Raw genomic sequence first — 22,955 nt, forward strand, 5'->3', positions numbered from 1 at the left:
ACAAGGACTGGTGGTGAGCATTAAATATATATTTATTACAGAATTAAGTTATTAATTGTAACACAAAATGAATGTAAAAACAAGACCATAACATATAATGGTTATATGCTCTGACAACAGAGAATGTAACTATCTTAAAACATGAAGAGAGAACATATTATTGGTATAGGATTGATACTGTGTGGGGTATGTGAGAGAAAGCAAATGAGTTATTAATACTCTAGTTTTGTTATTCCTGGTGTCCTGCAGAACCAGAATTCTTGTTGTAGAAGAAAGAAAAACAAATGTTAGATAGAAGAGGTTAAGTAAAAACCCCTTAGACCTGAATTTTAATTGGAATTATAATTCCAATATATTTATAATTATACTTACAATTCCAATTTATCAATATAGTATACAAATCACAAGGTAATTTTTAAAAATAAATTTATTTGTTTATTTTTGGCTGCATTGGGTCTTCGTTGCTGTGCGCGGGCTTTCTCTAGTTGCAGTGAGCAGGGGCTACTCTTTGTTGCAGTGCGCGGGCTTCTCACTGTGGTGGCTTCTCTTGCTGGGGAGCACAGGCTCTAGTTGCGCGGGCTTCAGTAGTCGTGGCTCGCGGGCTATAGAGCGCAGGCTCAGTAGTTGTGGTGCACAGGCTTAGCTGCTCCGCGGCATGTGGGATCTTCCCAGACCAGGGCTCGAACCCATGTCCCCTGCATTGGCAGGCGGATTCTTAGGAAATCTCCAAAAGGTAATTTATATTTCCTAGCTCTATCCACTAAAAAGGTCTAAAAAGAATAACTAACCAGTCAGTAGCAAAGAGCATTTCTAGCACCCAGACTAAAATTTCATTTCTCACAAAAAGAAATCAAGGTTTCTTAGAGAAATGGCTGACTCCAGATCTGGGGCAGGAAATGTACAAGATGAGCCTAGAACATCTCCTACAGGAGGTGGCCTGGAAGCTGTCAAAGACTACTAGGCTCAGGAGTCAACTTGGAGAGGTTCTCTTTAGTCAAAGGTGGGACAATGTGAGTAGTATCAAAAAGGATAACTGCAATGTTTTGAAACACATTAAATATATTTAAATCTCTGCAGGGACTTCCCTGGTGGCGCAGTGGTTAAGACTTTGTGCTCCCAATGCAGGGGGCCCGGGTTCGATCCCTGGTCCGGGAACTAGATCCCACATGCATGCTGCAACTAAGAGTTCTCATGCCACAAAACTAAGGAAGCCAGCGAGCCGCAACTAAGGAGCCCACAAGCTGCAATTAAGGAGCTCGCATGCCACAACTATGGAGCCCATGTGCCGCAACTAAGGAGCCGGCGAGCCACAGGAGCCCTCGAGCCTCAACTATGGAGCCTGTGAGCTGCAACTAAGGAGCCTGCCTGCCACAACTAAGACCCGACACAACCAAATAAATACATTTTTTTAAAAACCTATGCATTCAAAATAATATTAAAGCAATAGTAATTGGTCACTTTAGAAGATGACAGGAAACCAACTTCTCGTTTTGAACGGTTACCTTTATACAAACCGTACCACGGGGTAAGCAAAAGAGCTGAGAGGAAGTTTCTCTTTGTGCATGTGGGTTGAGGGCTGACTTCCAATAGATCTCAGCAAGGAAGCTGCTCTGCTCCGTATGAAACCCTGACCAACAAGCAGGTCATCTATGAATGGTTTAGCACCAGCCTCCCTGCAATCATGCGCTGAGTGACAGAGAATGAGGCGGCCCCCTTTCTGGTCATGCCCCATTTCCCAGAGAAGTTTCTCTTTACAGAAATGTTCTAACTAGTAAATACAGAAGAAGGAATGACAAAATTAAAATATCACCGTCTTGGAACCTTTGTTAATTAACGGATCCAGGCACTGAGCAATGATGGCTGCTACAGCACAAATGGCAACAAGCAGGCTTATGTGCCTGCGGGTAGAACACAGTGCCACCTATGCAGTGAGCTTGCCAAAGAACAAAATCCAAACACAGCCAAGCTTCTAGACCCAGCTACCAAGTTACTGTAAATACAAAAGAAAAAAGAACATAATGGGCACCATGGAGATGGCATCAGTAAAATTCAAGACTGTAGCAAACTCTACAGGTCAACAAAACCCATTTCCTTTAAAGTGCGAGGAGAAAAAGAGAGATGGAGGGGCAACTTGTAGCTTTAAAAATGCTGAAGAGACAGTAAGTAAAAAAAGACAAATACTAAACCATAATATATTTAAGTATAACCATTTGGATGATAAAACTATAAAGAAAAGCAAGGCAGTGATACCATTCAAGTCAAGACGGTGATTCCTTTTAAGAGGGCAAGCAACTGATAAAACTTTATTTCTTAACCAGGGTGCTGGTTATAAAGGCGTTCACCTTAAACCATTCATACGTTATATATCTTTTTGTTCTATGCCATCTACATACATTATATTCCACAACAAAGGTTAAAATTCACATTAAAATTTTTTATATGTGAGAAGTAAACTATTAGATACAATTAAAACTAGATTTTTTTCTTCCTTCTTTTTTTGGTGTGGCACTATTAAAATTTCCTTTATCTCTGACTAGAAAACAATATGTGAGTAAATATATTACATTGTCCTTTATTATCTAATTCATATAAATATCACTAGAATCCATTAAGAATCCATGTGAGGACTTCCCTGGTGGTGCAGTGGTTAAGAATTCACCTGCCAATGCAGGGGACACGGGTTCGACCCCTGGTCCAGGAAGATCCCACATGCCGTGGAGCTACTAAGCCATGCGCCACAACTACTGAGCCTGCGCTCTAGAGCCCGTGGGCCACAACTACTGAACCCACGCAACACAACTACTGAAGCCCATGCGCCTAGAGCCTGTGCTCTGCAACAAGAGAAGCCACTGCAATGAGAAGCCTGTGCACCACAACAAAGAGTAGCCCCCGCTCGCCGCAACTAGAGAAAGCCCGTGTGCAGCAACAAAGACCCACCGCAGCCAAAAATAAAATTAAATAAATAAATAAATAAATAAAAAAGAATCCATGTGAAAACATGAAAACCTAGTGACTACCATTCAACTTCAGGATGGAAGTGTGAGCTAGTAAATTACAGGTGATTTTTAACACTCTCTGGACATTAATGATATTATCACTCAGGTGAATGTCAATCAACTTCTAAGAATACCAGAGAACAGACAGGTAAATAGCACATCGCAGGTGATCTAACGCAAACCAATACCTTAAGTTGGTAGTCAGAAGCTGATTATCCAACTAGAAACATCAGAGACTGATCCAGGGCACAGTACACAGCAGGTCACATTAGCTGATGCTCAAGGTACCCTGGGCTCCACCTTGTCATGTTAACGTTTACAAATTCAACAGCCACGGCAAAGCGCCATCTCTGCACAACTATCTTTGCTAACTAACTTTGCTCACATTCACCCACCCAACAGTTTTCTTCTAGCTTTCTTTTGGAATTTTTCTGTTTCTCATTCATTTGCGAAGAGCAGTGAGGAATGGTGGATAAGAAATGTTGGCTTGGGGCTTCCCCGGTGGCGCAGTGGTTAAGAATCCGCCTGCCAATGCAGGGGACACGGGTTTGAGCCCTGGTCCGGGAAGATCCCACATGCCGCGGAGCAACTAAGCCCATGCACCACAACTACTGAGCCTGCGCTCTAGAGACCATGAGCCACAACTACTGAACCCCGTGCGCCTAGAGCCCGTGCTCCACAACAAGAGAAACCACCGTAATGAGAAGCCCACGCACCGCAACCAAGAGTAGCCCCTGCTCGTCACAACTAGAGAAAGCCCGCGTGCAGCAACGAAGACCCAACACAGCCAAAAATTTAAAATGAAATAAATAAATTTATTTAAAAAAAAAAAAGAAATGTTGGCTTGACTGAAATAAGTTCAGGCAAAATCAAAATCAATGTGCTACTCCCCAAGCATTATTTCTAATTAGTTTTTTTTTTTTAATTCATAAAGGGTCTGAGAAGCCACATAAAAAGTTACCTGCCTGAGAAATAACAGTCCCACTGGCTCATAAAAAAGGAGCCCTCTATAGTCAAGACATTTTTAGGCCTATCTTTTACTACAACTAAAACTCAATTTTTAAAAAAACCTCAATTCTATGTATTACATAGTGTGTGCTCATCTGTTTCACATTGGAAAATATTAGGAAATTTTACCCGGAAAATGACAAAGAATGTATACCAAGTCAGGAACTACTCACTCATGTTTAAGGCAGCCATCCCTCCCTGCGGAGCTGCCGGGTAGACATTCGGTACATTCGTGGTCATAAAATCTGCAATCTGCTGTAATGCCAATAGGCCTGTGGGATTCTTCCCCTTCTTAAATTGTTCCTGTATCATTGATTCCAATTCTTCACAGAAAGCCTAATAAAAGGCAAATTAAAACAATGAGATATCGTTTCTTTTCCGCTCCTTGGGAAGGCAAGGGTAACTGCCGCATAGGCTAGTTTTCTGTTTGCTCTCACCCAGTGCTGGGAGGCGGGTGGGTAGTCCCAACATATCACCACCTGGAGCATAAACAAGTACATTCTTTCTGGACAGTAATTTAACAAGACAAAAGCTTAAAAGTTTGAACAGGCATCCTATTCCTAGGAATCTTTTCTAAGGAACTCATCACAGATGTGCTCAAAGGATGCTCATTCCAGCATTATTACCAATAAAAGGGAAAACAGGTAACAGCCTACATTTTAAACAGTAGGGGACTGATTAAATACCCTGAGTCACCTTACAACACCTGACACTGTTCTAGGCACTGAGGACACATAGGAAGAAAATGGCTTTGCCATCAGGAACTTAAAACTTAGTAAGGAAAACACAAAAAGAAAAAATCCACAGTACGAAGGACCCTCTGTATCAACAGCATTCCAGATGACCTATATGTGCACAGTATGGAGCTGCGCTTAGCAACTACCAGTGAGTGAGGCCTGGAGCCACCCATCTGGACCCCAGACTCTTTCCTCAACCAGCAGTCACCAGCCAATGACCTTGCCTGCTTGCTTGCTTGGTCCTAACTCCGGATGGTTAAATATCCGCACACTCCCCTCTCAGCTCCCCGATCGCCTCTCCTCCGACGACTGTGTCATCCAATTCACCCCGGCCTCCTATTTCCATGGTCATGCCCTAGAGACCTGCTCATTTCTAGTAACTGGGCCCCTCTTCAGTCTCGGAGCCAAGCACATGCTCTCCAAACACCCTCTCCTAGTGTCCGTCTTGATCCTAAGACCTTATCACCATCCCGTACCTTCCCTGTGTCCTGACCTCTCTCACTCAGCTTAGGCCCTTGGTTTAAAACTATAGCCATTCCCTTGCTTACAACTTCAACTCTCTACCATTTCATCTGGCAAAATCCCAACCCCATGTTAAGTTCAACTCTTCACACCCTTTCTATTCACGCTGCTGAAAGTGGCTGGGGGGCAAAAACGAAGACCGTACCGCAGTGTCTCACTGTAAATCCATGACCACTGACCTGAGTGCACCCTTGACATTAACCCAGGGATCATTCCTGACCTTTCTTGCCCATTCTCTCGCCTACTCTCCATGCCTTCTCTACACCACTCCCCGTGCCCATTCTAAGCAGATGCCTCCACTTGTTATTCCACTGAGAACAGAGAATCAGTCTGAAGGAAACGTCCACAGGTTCCCTCGCACATCTCCCAACTGTCAGCATCTGTACACACAGGGTGGGCCTTCCCACTCCTTACTGCAGTTGAACGATCCACGCTCCTAAAACCAAAAAACCAACACCGGGTACATTCTACTCAGTAAAGCCCAGGCCTTACCAGTCTTTCCTCTAGGGTTCTTTCTCTGTTCCCAGACCCCACAGTGCATGTGGGTCAGTAACATTTTGATGCTGACTGTGTTCTTGACCCCTGTGGGTAGGGACTTGGCATCCCCAGTGCCCCCAGCACAGTGCCTGGCACATACTCGGTACTGAAAGTTTAGCTTCTTCACTCTATCCTTAGTGATTTTCACTTGGTTTCTTGTTGCTTTTACACAGGAAAACTGCTCAAGCCAAGTCTAGATGTTATCCTGATTCTTTTTTTTTTCCCTCACCTCTTCCTCCCCATCCATCAGCAAGTCCTATTTATTCCACCTTCAAAACAGAACACAAATGAGTTTACCTCTCTCCACCTCTACCACCACCACTCTGGCCCAAGCTACCACTACCTCTTGCTTGGAAAGACACCTTATTCTCTTGCCCTTTACGGTGCTCTCTGTATACCAACCCAGAATGAGTTACTCAAAGACTGAAGCGTGCCGTTCCCATCTGCACCGTACCCTGAGCTGGGCTGACACAGCCTCTGAGGCAACTGCCCCTTCCTCCCTCTCCAATCTCACACACCCCGCACTCCCGCTTCCTATGCCCAGACCACACTGGCTGCCCTTGGACTCTTCAAGCTCATTCCTGTCCTGGGAATTTCATGTCTGCTTCTCCCCCATCCCTGCATGGCCGGCTCCTTCCTGTCATTCAGAGTTCAGGTCAAATCTTCCTCACTCAGAGAGGTTTGTTCTACCCAGTCACACTCAATCTAATCATCCAGTTGTTTCCTGCACTGTGCTTCTATTTGTTGCTCCTTGGTTATCTCCTTCGACTACAATGTAAAGTCTGAGACTTGATCTGGGCGTTTACACAGGTGTTATACATATGTCAAAATTCATCAAGCTGTACACTTAAGACTTGTGTACTTTACTGTAAGTTATATTATTGAGGAATAATATATGAATAATAATAACAACCAAACAAATAAGCTTTGTATGCTAAGTACCCAGTTCCTTGCAGACAGAGATGATCAACATTTAAAAAAATAACTCAAATGAATTATCTGCCAAGTGATACCCCAAAATATTAAGGAAATAAAACAAGAACAGATTAAAAGGATAAAAAGAATGAAGCACACATAAAGACAGCAGCATCAACATGAAAAAACTATGAAAACAGCACTACTTTACCTAAAGATGCAAACAGAAGACAGTTGGGCGTGACTGTGGTTCAAATGCCGACCATAACTAAAGGTAAAATCAATCAACAATCAGGTGTTGCTGAGACCTACTAAGTGCCCAGCACCAAGCTAGGTGTTTTGGAGGAAAGAGTAATTTTCAAATGGTCGTTATAAAGACTCTCTGGCGAAGCAGTGAGAGAGTGAAAAGGAGAAATGAACACCTCCTATCCTTTACGATAATGAAGATTTTTCATTTGTGTGTCTGATAACTTGAACTAAACTGAACTCTTTAACAGCCATACATATATACGAGGCACTGATTTCCTGTGTTAAGGTAAACGGACTATGACACATACAACAGAGCATAAGAGCTGAAGTAGTGGAAGAAGGAAGAGGACACTTGGTCAGAGACAAAGCTTCTCTTACGGGACTTTGCAGAATCATGGACACCCTCTTTTTTTGCTCCATCATATTGAAGTCCTGGCGAAGGTCTGGTGCCATGTTCCTCTCTCGCAAGTATTCTGGATTGTTCTCATCCACTCTGTCGAAATACCTCTCTTTGTGAGGGGCTGTGGTCGGGGGTGGTGAGGTCACCACTGCAGCCCGGGTATCACCATTCATTGCACAATCTTTCTAGGTTCCTACAGAATCAAAACAAAAGACAGTATTGTTTTTGAATCAATGTCCAGTAGCATTTCATAATGAGAACATCAGCCTGATAAATACAGTCTCCAGCATGAGGATGCCCTGACTGACTGACCAGTCAGAGCCATGACGTGTGATGCTTCTTTGTGGCTTCTGAGGCACGTGGCTGGTCAGCCATCGCCCACCTGTCCACCAACAACGGCAGTTTTTGTCCTTGCCACTGTTCTTCAGCAGACAACAAGAAAACAATAACAAAGCTAGTATATCCTCTGACAAACTGAAAAAATATAATTAGATATGAAAATTTTGACCACAAGATAGTTTCAAGTCAACATATTGTCCCAAACAGACAGGATCTTCTAAAAGCAGCACAGTTCATTTCTGGAGAAATGTGATTCATGATATTGTCCCCAAAAAGTACTGGTGGCAACTCTGCAAAGGATTTGCCACACAGGTCAAAGGAGAGAAGCCGCTCACACATCTGTATTCATGCAAATGGAAAATGCTCTTCATCAACATCACCTTCTTGGTTCAAAGAACAATAATAGTAGGCTCAGAAAATGTCAGCATGTCCTTGAGTTTGTGAATAACCTGAAAAGATGCCCAAATGGCTCAAATTTAAACATCTGCTAATATGGCTACTTACTTTACAGTCTTTTTTTTTTTTAAAAAAAAACGTATTTATTTATTTGGCTGCGCCAGGTCTTGGTTGCAACATGCGGCATCTTTGTTGCAGCGTGCGGGATCTTTAGTTGCAGCATGGGGGAATCTTTTAATTGCGGCATGGGGGATCTTTTAGTTGCGGCATGCAGGATGTAGTTCCCTGACCAGGGATTGAACCCAGGCCCCCTGCCTGGGGAGCTCAGAGTCTTAACCACTGGACCACCAGGGAAGTCCCACTTTACACTCTTTTTAATCCCAATCTTTTATTTGAAATGCTGTTTTGAACACACTAGATTATATTCATCTTTTAACTATAAATCTCTAAATAGCACCTTTACTAATCATACAAATAGTTCATTCTGCTTTTATAACCCACTGAATGACAGCTTTAACAATATATATATGCAATGTTTACTGAGCATCTTTTACGTCCACTGTGCTGGCCACAAAATTAATCAGATGTAGTCCTCACTCTAAGGAAGCTGGACTCACAGTCCAGAAGTGGAGACAGACTCACTGAGAAAGGCGGAGGTGCTGATGTGGAAGTCATCAGCACAGAGGTGGGGCCAGGAGAGGAGAGGAAACTGGCCAGCAGAAGCATGTAAGTTGAGAAGATGGAGCAGAACCAGCACCCAGAACCGATTTTGCCATATAGCTGGTATGTAACTAAAAAGTCTTGAATAAATTAAGAACAAGAAAGAAAGGATAAAGACACAAGGTGAGAAATAGTCTCAGAACCCACAGGCAGAGAGTTTTAATGGCGAGTGAGTGAACAACAGTTCCTCAAGCCACAGAGGATAAGCAACGTGGGGATTTAAAAGAGGTGATTAAATTAGCAACTAAAAAAGTAAATGGTGCTCCTTCTTACACCGTGTACAAAAATTCAGTCCAAACCGAACACAGACCTAAATGTAACAGCAAAAACTACAGAATACTTACAAGAAAGTAAAGGAGTGAATCCAAGAGACCCTGGTTTAGGCAAAGTCTTATGTGACACCAAAAAGATAGCAACAAAAGAAAAAAGATAATCTGGACTTCCTAAAAATTAAAAACATTTGTGCTTCAAAGGATACATAAAAAAGTGAAAAGACAACCCATAAAATGGAAAAAAATTTACAAATCATATATCTGAGAAAAGGTTTACATCCAGAATATACAACTTAATTAAAATAACAATTAAAAAACTTGAAAGTCATCAAGTGACCTCAGTAGATGCCACATAGAACAGAACTGCCCAGTTGTGCCTTGCCTAAATTCCTGACCCACAAAATCATGAAATATGAATAATAAAATAATTATTTTAAGCTGCAAAGTCCTGGGATGGTTTGTTATGCTGCAATAGATATCTAAAATAATGTTTGTGATAAGGGGAAGGAGAATGAAAGCAGCCAGAACTGTACGCTAGACTTTGTTCTTTACCTGTATTTGATCCTCTCATCTCCCCTATTTGTCAATATACTACTGTTTTTCTCACTTTACAGATAAGGGAACTTAGGTCACCCAGCTAGGAAGTTAACATGTCTGGGATTCTAATGCAGCCCTCCTGGATGCAGAACTCCTGTTCCTAACCTCTAAGCTATGTTGTAAATGATGATGATGGTGACAGTGAGAGGAAACAATGTTCCCAAAGTGATGGAATTGAGGGCATAGATGCCTTGAACAGGAGGATCCAACCAGGAATCTGGGGCTGGCATTATTAGCTTTTTAATGTGCATATGAATCGCCTAAGAATCATGTTAAGATACAAATTCATATCCAGTAGGTCTGAGATGGGGCCTGAGATCCTGCATGTCTCGTGAGCTCCCAAGTGATACCAATGCCACTGGACTCAGACAGCAATTTGAATAGTAAGGCTTTAAAGAATAGTTTATTAAAAATATATATTTTGTGGTACCAAAAGCCAAAGAATCAGTTGAACATTTTTTTAAAGAAAAAGATCGATTTGGATATTGCTTTTCTGAAATCTAAAGATATGATAGAAGAGCATACTTGAAGTGACACTATTTCAAGGACTTAAAGTATGAAAACAATCAGTGACTAAAAGGCAATAAAACAGAATAAGTGAACCAATGACCTAAAACATAGTCTTTAAAACTTACCCTTCTCTGAACATATCCTTTAAAATGTTTAGTGTCATCTGTTTACTTTAACCTAGTTTGTTCTAAAAGAAGGACCCAAAGAACAAAAACATTATTAATGGTTATCTGACATTTCTTCATTAGATATAAAAGAAGCTGACCATTCTGAGCCCATGATAAAAATGTTCCACTTCAGCATTTCAAAAAAACAAAAAAGGGACTCCCTGACGGTTCAGTGGTTAAGACTCCACTCTTCCACTGCAGGGGGCTCAGGTTCGATACCTGGTTGGGGACCCGCATGCCATGCGGTGTGGCCAAAAATTAAAAAAAAAAAAAGACAATAGGATATACAGTATTATGAGTTCTCTATTATCAAATGAGTCCTAATTTTAAGCTATTTTCATCAGTAAATAAGGACACAGGGGAACATTTTAGAGGCAACTATAGCTTCTTCCTGGTTCCCAGAGCTGACTGAAAGAAAAGAATCTTTGTAAAACCAACATGCTGATGATAAGGCAGAGATTTCTCTCATTTTATTACAAATTGCCATATGAATGGGAGAAGATAAAGACTGAAGACCAAATATGCATGTGGTCTCCCTTCAATAAGGAAGTCTATAAACTTAAATCAAAGTATACATATTCTGAGCCCAATAACCAAGAATAAACATAATTCCAACTTTTAACGTACAAAACCTGTACTTGGGGACTTCCTTGGTGGCGCAGCGGCTAGGACTCTGCCCTCCCAATGCAGGGGGCCCAGGTTCGATCCTTGCCCAGGGAACTAGATCCCACATGCATGCCACAACTAAGAATTTGCATGCCACGGCTAAGGAGCCCGTGTGCCACAACTAAGGAACCTGCCTGCCGTAACTAAGAGACCCAGCTCAACCAAATAAATAAAGAGAGAGAGAGAGAGAGAGAGAGACACTCTTAAAAAAAATAAAAGCCTGTACTTGGTTTTCGTCAATTACGGCTTCAGGTTTCATTGATGTCATTTCTAAGTGTGTGTTAAGACAGCAAATTTTTCTAGGAAGATCTCTACAAAGAAGTCATTACTTAATCCAGATTTTTAAAAAAGAAATGGAAAAAATACAGATGCAAAAAAAACTTCCTGCAACATTATTTAGAATAATTTTAAAAGATCAACATCCAATAATACATGAATGGCTATAACATAATCTGCTCAATACAGTATTATGAAACTATGAATATTCTTTAGCAGAATACACATGAGACTGTAACATGTTTAAGTGAAAAACTATAAATTTCCTATTATATAAAGTTATCAATATTATCACTGTAGTCACATACAAACAAGATGATAATAATGGCAAATAAGCTGTATTAAAGTTGAATAAATTGATTCAAGAGAAGTAGGGATTAATGTTCCTCTATCTCAGCATTCCATAAAGTTGCTGTAATTTAACCTGTGTAAAAATGTTAAGATTTCACTAAACTTAAAATGTTGATACTGAAATCAATGAAATCTCTGGGAACAATACTTTCAAATAAACAAACATACACACCCAGCAGAACCCAAAAGTCTGGCTGAGCCATGACAAACAAGCTCGGCCTGCCCGGGTTACATCTCACATTCACCCACTTTTCTCCATCTCCACCACATCACTCTAATCTAGATAATTACGACTCACCTCCTGGACACACAGTAGCCTCCTAATTAGTTTCTCCACTTCCAGTCTCCTAGCAACCCCCACACCGATCCATTTTTCACAGTGAGGCCAGAGAGAGTTTCAAAATATAAGTCAGATCATGTCATTCATTCCCCTGCTTAAAACCCAACAGGTAATAGGAGGATCTCTGCCAGATCCTGATTCAAGTAAACTGTAAAATAAAAATCTAAAAATGACATTCGAGACAATTAGAAATTTGAACACCAAGTGGACTTGGATGGCATTAAGGAATTACTGTTAAAAATTTTAGGTGTGATATTATTATGGTTGTATTAGATACATACAGAAATATTTATGGATGAAATAATAGGACATCTGGAATTTGCCTAAAACTTATATGGGGTCGAGGGAGAGTAAGGGTTACACAAAATAAACAAGACCAGCCATGAGTTAATAACTGCTGAAGCTGGATGAAGGATAAAGCAGGGCTCATTATACCATTCTATTTCGTATGTGTCTGAAATGCTCCATAATTTTCCTTGCTCATAGAATAAAGTACCTCCAGACCTTTCATAAGCTGGTCTCTGTCTGCCTTCAGATGAACAAATTTCAGCATGTTCTTTCAGACAGATATGACTGATACGGGATGAAACGATATTTTAAGATTAACCTCCCCTTTCTACTAACACCACAGAAAATACCACTCTGCCTAGAATGTTATTTATTCTGGAAATAACAAAAAGCGTGCCCTGGAATATTCTTTCTTAGCAAAGGTATTCCAGTCCCAGGACAATGCACCCTCACTAACATGTAACTAAACCTCAGATCAGAACCCAGACAAATTTCTTTTCTCTAACCTATCTAATGAGCTAATTCTAAAGCTCTGGGAGCAGATTCAATTATTTCTTGGCATCTCCCTTCTGGCACAGACATTCCGCTAACTATTCCAACCATTCACATGATTTACTTTTGAATCCCTAAAAACAGAACACTCAAACCAAAGGCTGAAGCAAGAAGGTGGCCGTTAACAAAATTCTCTGGGTCAGGCGAATGCTGAAGACCTAGAGGGTCTTCTCCGTTTCTAAATGTTCTTCAAACAATCTCAGAGAGCATAAAGACTGCCAGGTGACATTGAGCTATCACGCCATGGAAAATAAGCCAGGAGGTATCAAACATGCTCATACGGTAACAGAAGTGGCAGCCTCTGCTGGTGTCCCTGGCCACCTCACAGCCAACTCCAGAGAGCCTTTGGTACCGTCAATAGGAAAACAAGATAAGAGGTGACCTCTGCAGTATCTTCCTCTATTTCTGTCACTCCAGGTACTTAATATATCTCCACCAGAGCTACTTTCCACATCATGTACAAGGCAGCAGAGATAAAAAGTTACAAAATGAGTAGGAGACCACAGATAAATAAATGTAATCAAATACTCTTGGTGCCATGAGAGAAATCTACTTACATATCAGCAGGCCAAAAGTGTCCAGGGGGAGGTAGAAAAAGCAGAGAGAGGGTATTATGGGTTGAACTGTACGCCCCCAAATTCATGTTAAAGCCTTAACTCCCAGCACCTCAGAATGTGACCTTATCTGGAAACAGGGTCACTGCAGAGGTAATTAGTTAAGATGATGTCATACTGGAGAAGGGTGGGCCCCTAACCCAATATGACTGGTGTCCTCATGCAAACAGGGCATCTGGACACAGACAAGACTACAGGGAGAGGCCATGTGAAGATGAAGGTAGAGATGAGCTGAGGTGAAGCATCTACAAGCCAAGGAACACCAAAGATTGCGAGCAAACCAGCAGCCAGGGGAGCGGCCTGGAACAGAGGCTCCCTCACAGCCTCAGAAGGAACTGGCCCTGCTGACACCCTGATCTTGCACTTCTGGTCTCCAGAACTGAGATGATAAACTTTTGCTGTTCAAGCCGCCCAGTCATGGCAGCCCTGGGACACTGATGGAGCGGGCTGCCCCAGGACAGGGGCGCTGGGCAGACGCTGATGGAAAGCTTCACGGAAGTGACGCTTAGAGCTAAGCAGGTGCTTCCAGGTTGGCTTGGGGCAGGTGGCAGTCACCTGGTGAATGAACATCTCTGGGAGGGCTCCATAAGGTTTGCACCCAGAATGAAAGGGCAACATCAGGCCACACTTAATTAAACAGAAGGTGGTCTCATCAGAAAAAATAAAAATAAAAAAGCGCAGCTAGGTGAGGTGATAGATATGTTAAATAACTGGATTGTGGGAATCATTTCACAATATATACACATATCAAATCATCACGTTGTGTGCTTTAAACATATTACAATTTTATTTTTCAATTATACCTCAATAAAGCCAGAAAAAAGCTTAAAAAATAGAGTGGCGCCTTTGCTGGGAAGAGTGACAAGATTTTCTACAAGCTTGGCAGAGCTAACAGTGATGGCCAAGCCTAGGCAAAGGGCTGGGAACAGTGCTGCAGAGACAGTCCACACCCCGTCCAGCGCCTCAGGTAGGAAAGTGGAAGAGACAAGGAAGTCCCCGCCAGAAATCCATTACGAATTCTCAGAAACCTTCCATTGTGGAAGGGGTGCCCAGCTAGTCAATGAAAGGGGAGTCTCTAAATCTCCTGACAAAGGAGCCCAACACTGAGCCCTCTCCCAAATAAAACAGAATATAACCATAACGTGTTACAACCCTCACTGCCAACATTACTAGCCTAGTTCTCCAGTTCCCCTAAAGGACAAACACCTACCTTATGTTTAAGACTCCTCTTCACAGCTTCAAGCTGAGTGTGCCCTGCTCAGGACTCACAGCTCAGTAAAAGCCTTTAATTACTCTGATCGGATCATTTCTATTCCTGTGTCTCCAGATGTTCTCTTGCAGATGAAACTGCTCAAAAGTTCCCTTTAAGATAAGCACTGCTTACTAAGTGGTAATTACTGATCTAAAGCTCATCTTTTACATGTATTAACTCATTTTTCCGAAGGATAAGGAAACTGAGGCACAACGCAGTTAAGAGCCTGTAGCGGGGTTGCTAGGATCTGAACCCAGGCTGCCCAGCTCCAGAGCACCTGCTCTTAACTCTGCCACACACTACCTCTCACCATCATATGTCCAGGAAGCTCAAATTAGAAAAGAAAGAAACAAACAAAAAAGGTAAAATTGAATCAAAGCAGTGCTTCCTAGCCTTGTCGCCTGCTCTTATGCTCCTTTCATTGAGGAATTATCTGGGTGGGTCCTCTTGCTTCCTCTCCCCTTTAGGATAAATGATTTGTTAACAGATTCCCAGCCTAAATCTTCCACATTTTATTACGTTTTTATATAGTTATATAGCAGCTGTTGTTTTTCTTTTACTATAGCACTTAATCAATCTTCTGGTGTATTATTACAGAGATTCCAGTTACTTGCTTAAGGTTACACAGCCATAGTGGAGAAGCAAGAATCTGAAATTAAGACTGGTTTAGACACAGGGAACTCTACTCAATGCTCTGTGGTGACCTAAATGGGAAGGAAATCAAAAAAAGAGGGGACATATGTATACATACAGCTGACTCACTTTGCTGTGCAGCAGAAACTAACGCAACATTGTAAAGCAACTACACTCCAATAAAAATTATTTTAAAAAAAAAAAGATTATGGTTTAGAGACTGCACTCTTAATTGCTTCTCACCAAATGGTCTTCCTGTGCTGATGAGAGGATTCTCCAGCCCAAGGGTCAGTACTGGGTAGTGGACAGGCCCTTGGGCTAGGTATCAGTGGTTAGTCCCACTTGTTCCACTGTATAATGTCATCACTTATGAAGTCCTCATCTATAAATTAAAAATATCGGGCTTCCCTGGTGGCGCAGTGGTTGAGAGTCCGCCTGCCAATGCAGGGGACACGGGTTCGTGCCCCGATCCGGGAAGATCCTACATGCCGTGGAGCGGCTGGGCCCGTGAGCCATGGCCGCTGAGCCTGCGCGTCTGGATCCTGTGCTCCGCAGCGGGAGAGGCCACAACAGTGAGAGGCCCGCGTACCGCAAAAAAAAAAAAAAAAAAATCTCCCTAACCTAAGCATTAAATGAGACAATGTATCTGAAAGCACCTTAGGGAAAAAATGATAAAACAGGATAGAGGTATAGTCATCATCTCCATGACTCACAAACTCCAAACCAAATATTCCCCAAATCCAGTTGAGGAGAATGCAACTAGCAAATGCAAAGGATCAGAAGAGTGACCAACACGTGAATTTTATGAGGACAGTACCACAGGCCACTGTAGAGTACACGCTTCCACACAGACTCGTTCACTCAAACAACCCGGAGAGTTCCCAACCTGCAGAGGAAGAGCTGACTCTGAGTTTCAAGTTCCTGAGGCCACAAGATAAATAAAAGGCCGAATCAGGACCTGAACCCAAGACCGCCTAAACGCCACGCTCATCCATCAACTGCCACACAGGAAGTCAAAATGTGGATACTGGCCGAGAGCAGGTAGCACACCGGGGTCTACTGTCTAACTCAGCACCATCTCCCCACTAATTAGCACATTAACAGGCCTCAATAAACATCGGGTAATGGGTGAATGGTGGAAAGGAATACACAATCATTCTCCATTACTAATTTCACAAAATTCTGCTTTCATCCAAAAAAAATGTATCTGAAGTAACATCCACTACTTTCAGATAGCATGTGAGCAAATACTGATCAGTATACTCTTAAGTGCTTTCAAGAAGAAATTCCACAAAGGAAACTACAATTCAGATTTCAGGAGAGGAATCTGGGAGAAGTAATTTTATACATGGTGTCTCACAATTTAACAAATAACCACCACACCACAGGACGGTCTCCACTATAGTTACTATACTGATGCACATATTGAGTTACCCACGCCCAGAACAGCTACATGTAGAAAAAAAGTAGAATTCAACTTTATCCTCTGACAGCATCAACCACTTTCTCTATTTTAGATCCTTCATGATACTGTTACTGTCCTTCAATTACTTTACTATTTTTATTTTTTTAACTATATTTTTGCTGAAGTAATGAAGACTTTCAAAATTTACGGTTTTATTGAAACAAAACTTTTCCTGAATTTCATTCCATGAGGGTGCTTACAATGTAAGGGTTTGAGTTGGATTTTTGCTTATTTTTCTGGGAAGGAGGAAGGGGGGAAACCTTGGCAGGGCTGTAAGTAAGGAAGATTAAAACACCACAAAAACAGACTTCCCTGGTGGTGCAGTGGTTGGTTAAGAATCTGCCTACCAATGCAGGGAACACAGGTTCGAGTCCTGGTCCAGGAAGATTCCACATGCTGTGGAGCAACTAAGCCCGTGCACCACAACTACTGAGCCTGCGCTCTAGAGCCTGTGAGCCACAACTACTGAGCCTGCGCTCTAGAGGCCACGAGCCACAACTACTGAGCCTGCACTCTACAGCCCGCAAACCACAACTACTGAGCCTGCGCTCTAGAGCCCGTGAGCCACAACTACTGAGCCTGTGCTCTAGAGCCCATGACCCACAGCTACTGAGCCTACGTGCCACAACTACTGCCCGCACGCCTAGAGCCTGTGCTCCGCAACAAGAGAAACCACTGCAATGAGAAGCCCGCGCGCCACAACTAAGAGTAGCCCCCGCTCGCCACAACTAGAGAAAAGCCTGCATGCAGCAACGAAGACCCAATGCAGCCAAAAATAAATAAATAAATAATAAAATAAAATGAGATCACAACAATTAGTCTAAGTAAAAATCTGCCAAAGGTAAATTTCTCTGAAAAGTAATCAGGTCAGCTGATGGAGACTGAAAACCCTTTATGCTATGAAATAATTATGAGCACACAAATTCTTAGATGGTCTCATTTTCACAAAAATAAAGACATACTATCAAGTGAAAAAAAGCGAGATACAGAGAATGATGTATTTATAGTACCACTTGGTGGGGAAAGGAGGGATAAGAAAAATACTCACATTTCCTTGTATTTGCATAAAGAAATGTAGGAAGAATGTACAAGAAACTTAAAATGGTGGTTTATACTTGTAAGGAATGGGATCTGGGTGAATGGAGGACAGAGATGGCCAGGAGAGTCTTTACTGTTCATATATACTTTTTAAAAGTTAAATTTATAAAAAAAGAAAAATTTAAAAATAAAACACCATTAAGAATATAAATAAAATCATAAGCATCCTTGAAGGTATAAATGAACAGAGTACACAGTACCTTGTACTTCCAGCAGCATGATGATATCGAACATTTGTTTAAAGTTTAATATATATTCTGTTAAGTACTTTACTAGAGTGGCCCTATCCTGATTTTACAGGTGAGAAAATGTAGGCTCTAAGAGACTGTTTTACCCTAAGGCAGAGATAGTAAGTTAACCAAACTCTCAAGTTGAGTTAAGAATGTATAGGGTTAATGAGCCCCTCATAGTCAGTCCTCCAAAATGATTCTGTTCGTATCAGAAGCATTTACGGCTGAATATTTCCATAAATCAGTACCGGCTTTACTGTGCAGCCGCTACGTACTTCCATCTTACAAAAAGCAGTGGCGTTCCTGGCCTCTAAGCACAACAGAGCACTTCATCCTATAAGGAATCAAGGGGATTTGATGCACTTCCCTTTGCACGTGAGGGTACGACAGGCAAGGTTTACTACTGAAGAACAGGGCACTTAGCACACTGGTCTCAAAGTCTGAAGCTATTAGGGGAACACACCATCCTGCTAATTCCAAGAGGCAGACCAGGTCTTCTGCCCTTCGTCGTCTGAGCATCTTACACTGCTGTCTGGTGCACAGGAGGTGCTCAATAAAAGTGTGATGAACTAAAAGCTGCCAGCAGCAGAGCAGCCATGAGGACCCTTAGAGCCCTTCTGCGTCAGTGCTGTAAACATCTCCATCGTAGTTTAAATCTAACCCCTTCATTTGAAAAGTAGGAAAACTGATGGGACTTCCCTGGCATTCCAGTGGGTAAGACTCCGCGCTTCCAATGCAGGGGGCGGGGGGGGGTTCGATCCTTGGTCAGGGAACTAGGATCCCACATGCCGCGTGGTGCAGCCAAAAATTAATTAATTAATTAATTAATTAAATTTAATTAAATAAAATTAGGAAAACTGAGGTTTGGAGAAGGGAGAAGATGGCCCTGGGCACACAGGGAGTAACAGGCAGAAAGCAGCAGCCTGGTGTGTCTGGAGTCAGGCTGAGGCCAAGTCTGATGTCCACTGCGCTGCCTACTACTGTGATCCTGAACTTCTGAAGTTGTTTAACTTCTCTCTGGACCGCAGTTTCCTCACCTATGAACGGGTGTTGTCATGGCAACCTTGAGGGTTATCATAAGAATCAGAAATGCCATTTGGAGAGCATTCAGCTGAGTATCTGGTAGACAGTGGACACACATTAAAGGGTGGCTATGATTCCTGGGCAAGGCTAGGGCCAAAGTGTCCTGGCCAGGCTTATGGACATTCCACAACACCAAATTGCTTCTTGCTAACATGATTTTTATTGTTGGTGACAAATAATTAAAAATTTCTGATCTCTGTCACAACGGCAACTGGTTTCAAAAATATATTAAAAAATATTTTCTAGGGCTTCCCTGGTGGCTCAGTGGTTGAGAGTCCGCCTGCCGATGCAGGGGACGCGGGTTCGTGCCCCGGTCCGGGAAGATCCCACATGCCATGGAGCAGCTGGGCCTGTGAGCTATGGCCGCTGAGCCTATGCGTCCGGAGCCTGTGCTCCACAACGGGGGAGGCCACAGCGGTGAGAGGCCCGCGTATTGCAAAAAAAAAAAAAAATTTCTAGTATATATAATTTATTTCTCATTATCACTACCACCATAGAAATTTCCTATGTTAATATCGAAATAACTTCTGAAGCCTTTAAAAATTCCAAATGATATTTGAAGCGGAAAATTATGAAAGTCTTAAACCATACGAAAAAAAGTGGCCCAAAACAAATTGAGACAAAGGAAAATCATGCCTCAAATTGCATATATTAGTTTTTACTTAATCAAAATGGCACCATTTCAACAAACATGACACTACTGAGGTAGAGGGGAGAATTCAAACTCTAAAAGGCTCCACCCGCACTTGGGCCACAGACAGAGCGACAGATCCCACATAATTTTTCAAATGTAACTGAAGTAGAAGCCAAAGGATAACGTCATCAAATGCCTACTGCGCTCCTACCATGAAGCTAACACAGGCCAGGCACTGTGCTTCAATCTGGATGCTTGGGAGACGCAACGCACAGAACAAAGATTTCTGCCTTCAGGAAATGTATATGCTGGCAGAGGGGGCCAGGCAATAAACGTGCCACATAAGTAAATCACATAGTGCCATGGAAGGGGACTGGGAAGACGTGAGGGGGGGGGGTCAGTGGCAACATTAAGAAGGAAAGGCTCCCAGAGGTGACATCACAGGTGGCAAGGGCGAGAGGCACTCCAGCAGAGGGACAGCTAGAGCCAAGCCAGGAGTGAGGACTGGCTTCTGTTTGGAGTGGGAGAGGGGGACAAAACTAAATCCGTTTATCATCATTTTCTTTAAGCACTGAGATATTTCAGTTATATTTTGGTAAATAAGCAAACAAAGATACAAGGAGGGCCACTCATACCTTACGTCCAAAACAGAACTCTTAATCTTCCCCCAGCCTAGTCTCCCTGCTTGGACTCAAACCCTTATAACTCATTCTGCATAAAAATGTAATCAAATCAGGTCCTGCCCCTGCTTAATTCTTATCAAGGACTTGCCATAGTCCCCAGAGTAAAATCTGAAATCTTGATCACAGCCAGCAGGGACCTTCCCAGTTTGGCCTCCAGACACCTTTCTGCCTTGTTGTCCCAGATACACTAGCCTTCCTTTGGTCTGCAAACACACCCAGCTCCTTCCTGCCTCAGAGCCTTTAGACCATTCTCTGCCCAGAACAAACTTATTCCAGCTCCTTTGAGCGCACTACTCCTTATCGGTCAAGTTTCAGGTCAAATTTCACCTCCAAATTCTGAGACCAAATTCTGAGATTAGTTTCCCTTACTCCCCTATTTAGAGTAGCCCCCACTCCCAGCCCTCTCAAATCACCCTGGGTTTTCTTTCCCTTCAAGGATTTATCCCTACTTTCAGAGCACAGACTCTGGAGCCACACTGTTTGAGTTCAAATTCCAGCTCAGCCATTTACTGGCTCTGTAAGCTTGGGAAAATGTCTTAACTCCCCTGGTCTCAGTTTCCACATCTGAAATCATGAGGCTAACAAATGTACCCCCTCAAACAGTTAATGAATGTAAAATGCTTAGAACCAGTGTCTGACACACTAACTACACACACTAAGTGTTAGTTATTAGTACTACCTTCAGAAATTCACCGTCTGTCTCCCCTAGTAGACTGTAACCCCCCAGAGGGCAGCAGACTCACCTGTCTCAGTCACTACTGTTTTCACAAGGCTAACCCCTAGAAGGCCCTCAATAAATACACACTAAGGACCAAATACACATCCAGGTCTCACATCTTGGACTGGCAATGCTAATCCAAGTTTGGATTCCAGAGGCATCTGACTAAGAAAAGCCATCACTTTGCCTCTTTCAATCACAACTGACGTACAACTGAAGAGACTCTGGGGGTACAAGCAGCTACTGAACAGACTCCAAATCCCAGTCTACCACTCACAAGGTGGTTCCAGACTGCACACCAACAATCTGTATATCAAATTGGGTTTTGTGTTTTGAGTTACCTGGGTATTATGTTTCCAAGAATTACGTCAATTCCCAAAGTCGGTACACAAAGCTAGAGGTGTATCTGTGTCTAGCTGACTGCTTTTGGAGACTCAAGCAAGTATAACTCCCAAAGGTCAGGAAGTAAGAAAAGGAGAATTCTAGACTTAACGGTACTAGAGTCAGGCCCAGAAAGACTGCAGAGACCCAGCTGAGCAAGTAGGAAGCACAGGTTGACCAGCCACATGTGAGTACAGAGAATTCTACGCAGATTTGATAAGGAAGAAAAAAGCCACTCTGCAATCTAGTTAAACACATCAGGAGGGACTAACAATATTAGCCTAAGATGAGAATGTTTTTACCTTGAATTCATACTTAGCTAAGCAATACTATCACGTCTAACCAGAACTTGATCCAGTTTTGAAATGAACAAATAATTCATTCTTTCCCAAGTATAGTACACTGTGTGTCTAGGAAAATCTTGGCGCTTTGGCCTTGCAGCCTGACCTTCTGGGGTTAATACAGGAAAGAAATGGTCCATCTAGTCAAGTGTCCAACCCCAAGCCTCAAATGAATAATAATGCTTCATTTACTTAGGGGAGGTAATTCTCCTCTGGTGCCAAAGCCATGACATACTTCAAAATGATTTCCACACAGTTCAGAACACTTCTGAAAAACTACAGCATATCTTATCAAGCCAATAAAAATGCAAAGCACACTCTCAAATAACTGCAACAGCACGAATAAAATAAATATCCCCCAAAATGTGACCCTTTTAGAAAATCCTAGTTGCAGGACCTTGCCTAGAGTGGGAGCTCAAACAGCAGTTGCTAAACGAAACAGTGGAACATTGGAAAGGAAAGTTTACAGTATAAGAAACCCTCCAAATGGGTTAGGATTAAATATAAAGTTTCACTTCCTTTTTGGCTCACATACTCTGAAAAGGAAGCAGAGGTATTAGAAAAATTTCCCTTCTTTGATGGATCGGAAGTGGCTGCTTTATTTGGTATTTCTCTGATTAGTAGGTAAGAATGAATGTTTTTTATATGTTTATTTACATCTGAAATTTCCATTAGGGTCTATTAATTTCTCTACCTATCTATCTATTGAAATCTTGATGTATTTATTCCTACAAATGTGAAAAAAATAGTATACCTACACTGACCTTTTATCATATTTGACATTCCCAGACTATTACCTTCTATAATTTTATTTTTCAATTAACAAATATTTTAACATTTTACATATTTAGGTCTGCAGACCTTTTCCTTTGAATTCTTCTGCTTTTGAAGAGAAAGTTATCATTGCTTCCTAGGCACATGTCTAATAAAATGTTCCAAGAAAGTTTTAGGCATTATCTCTGAAAAACATTTTACTTTGCTTTTT

At 42.1% G+C, this 22,955-nt stretch overlaps 1 protein-coding gene across 11 annotated transcripts in view; it reads right to left on the bottom strand.

Moving 5' to 3' along the window:
- The window catches only part of ADD1 (adducin 1), a 76,568-nt gene that overhangs the window by 33,715 nt on the left and 19,898 nt on the right, over window positions 1-22,955 (bottom strand). For 10 of the 11 annotated variants that reach the window (XM_060013056.1, XM_060013057.1, XM_060013055.1 and 7 more), the window contains exons 2-3: window positions 7,343-7,557; window positions 4,178-4,340 (exon numbers count right to left, since the gene is read on the bottom strand). In XM_060013056.1, the coding sequence (XP_059869039.1) occupies window positions 4,178-4,340; window positions 7,343-7,537 (358 nt within the window). In that variant the 5' untranslated portion in view covers window positions 7,538-7,557. Of the gene's footprint in view, window positions 1-4,177; window positions 4,341-7,342; window positions 7,558-22,955 lie in introns of those variants that run through there. The other variant, XM_060013061.1, reaches the window with a different exon arrangement.

The sequence above is a fragment of the Delphinus delphis genome, chromosome 5 (genome assembly GCF_949987515.2).
Source record: "Delphinus delphis chromosome 5, mDelDel1.2, whole genome shotgun sequence".
Classification (NCBI taxonomy): domain Eukaryota; kingdom Metazoa; phylum Chordata; class Mammalia; order Artiodactyla; family Delphinidae; genus Delphinus; species Delphinus delphis.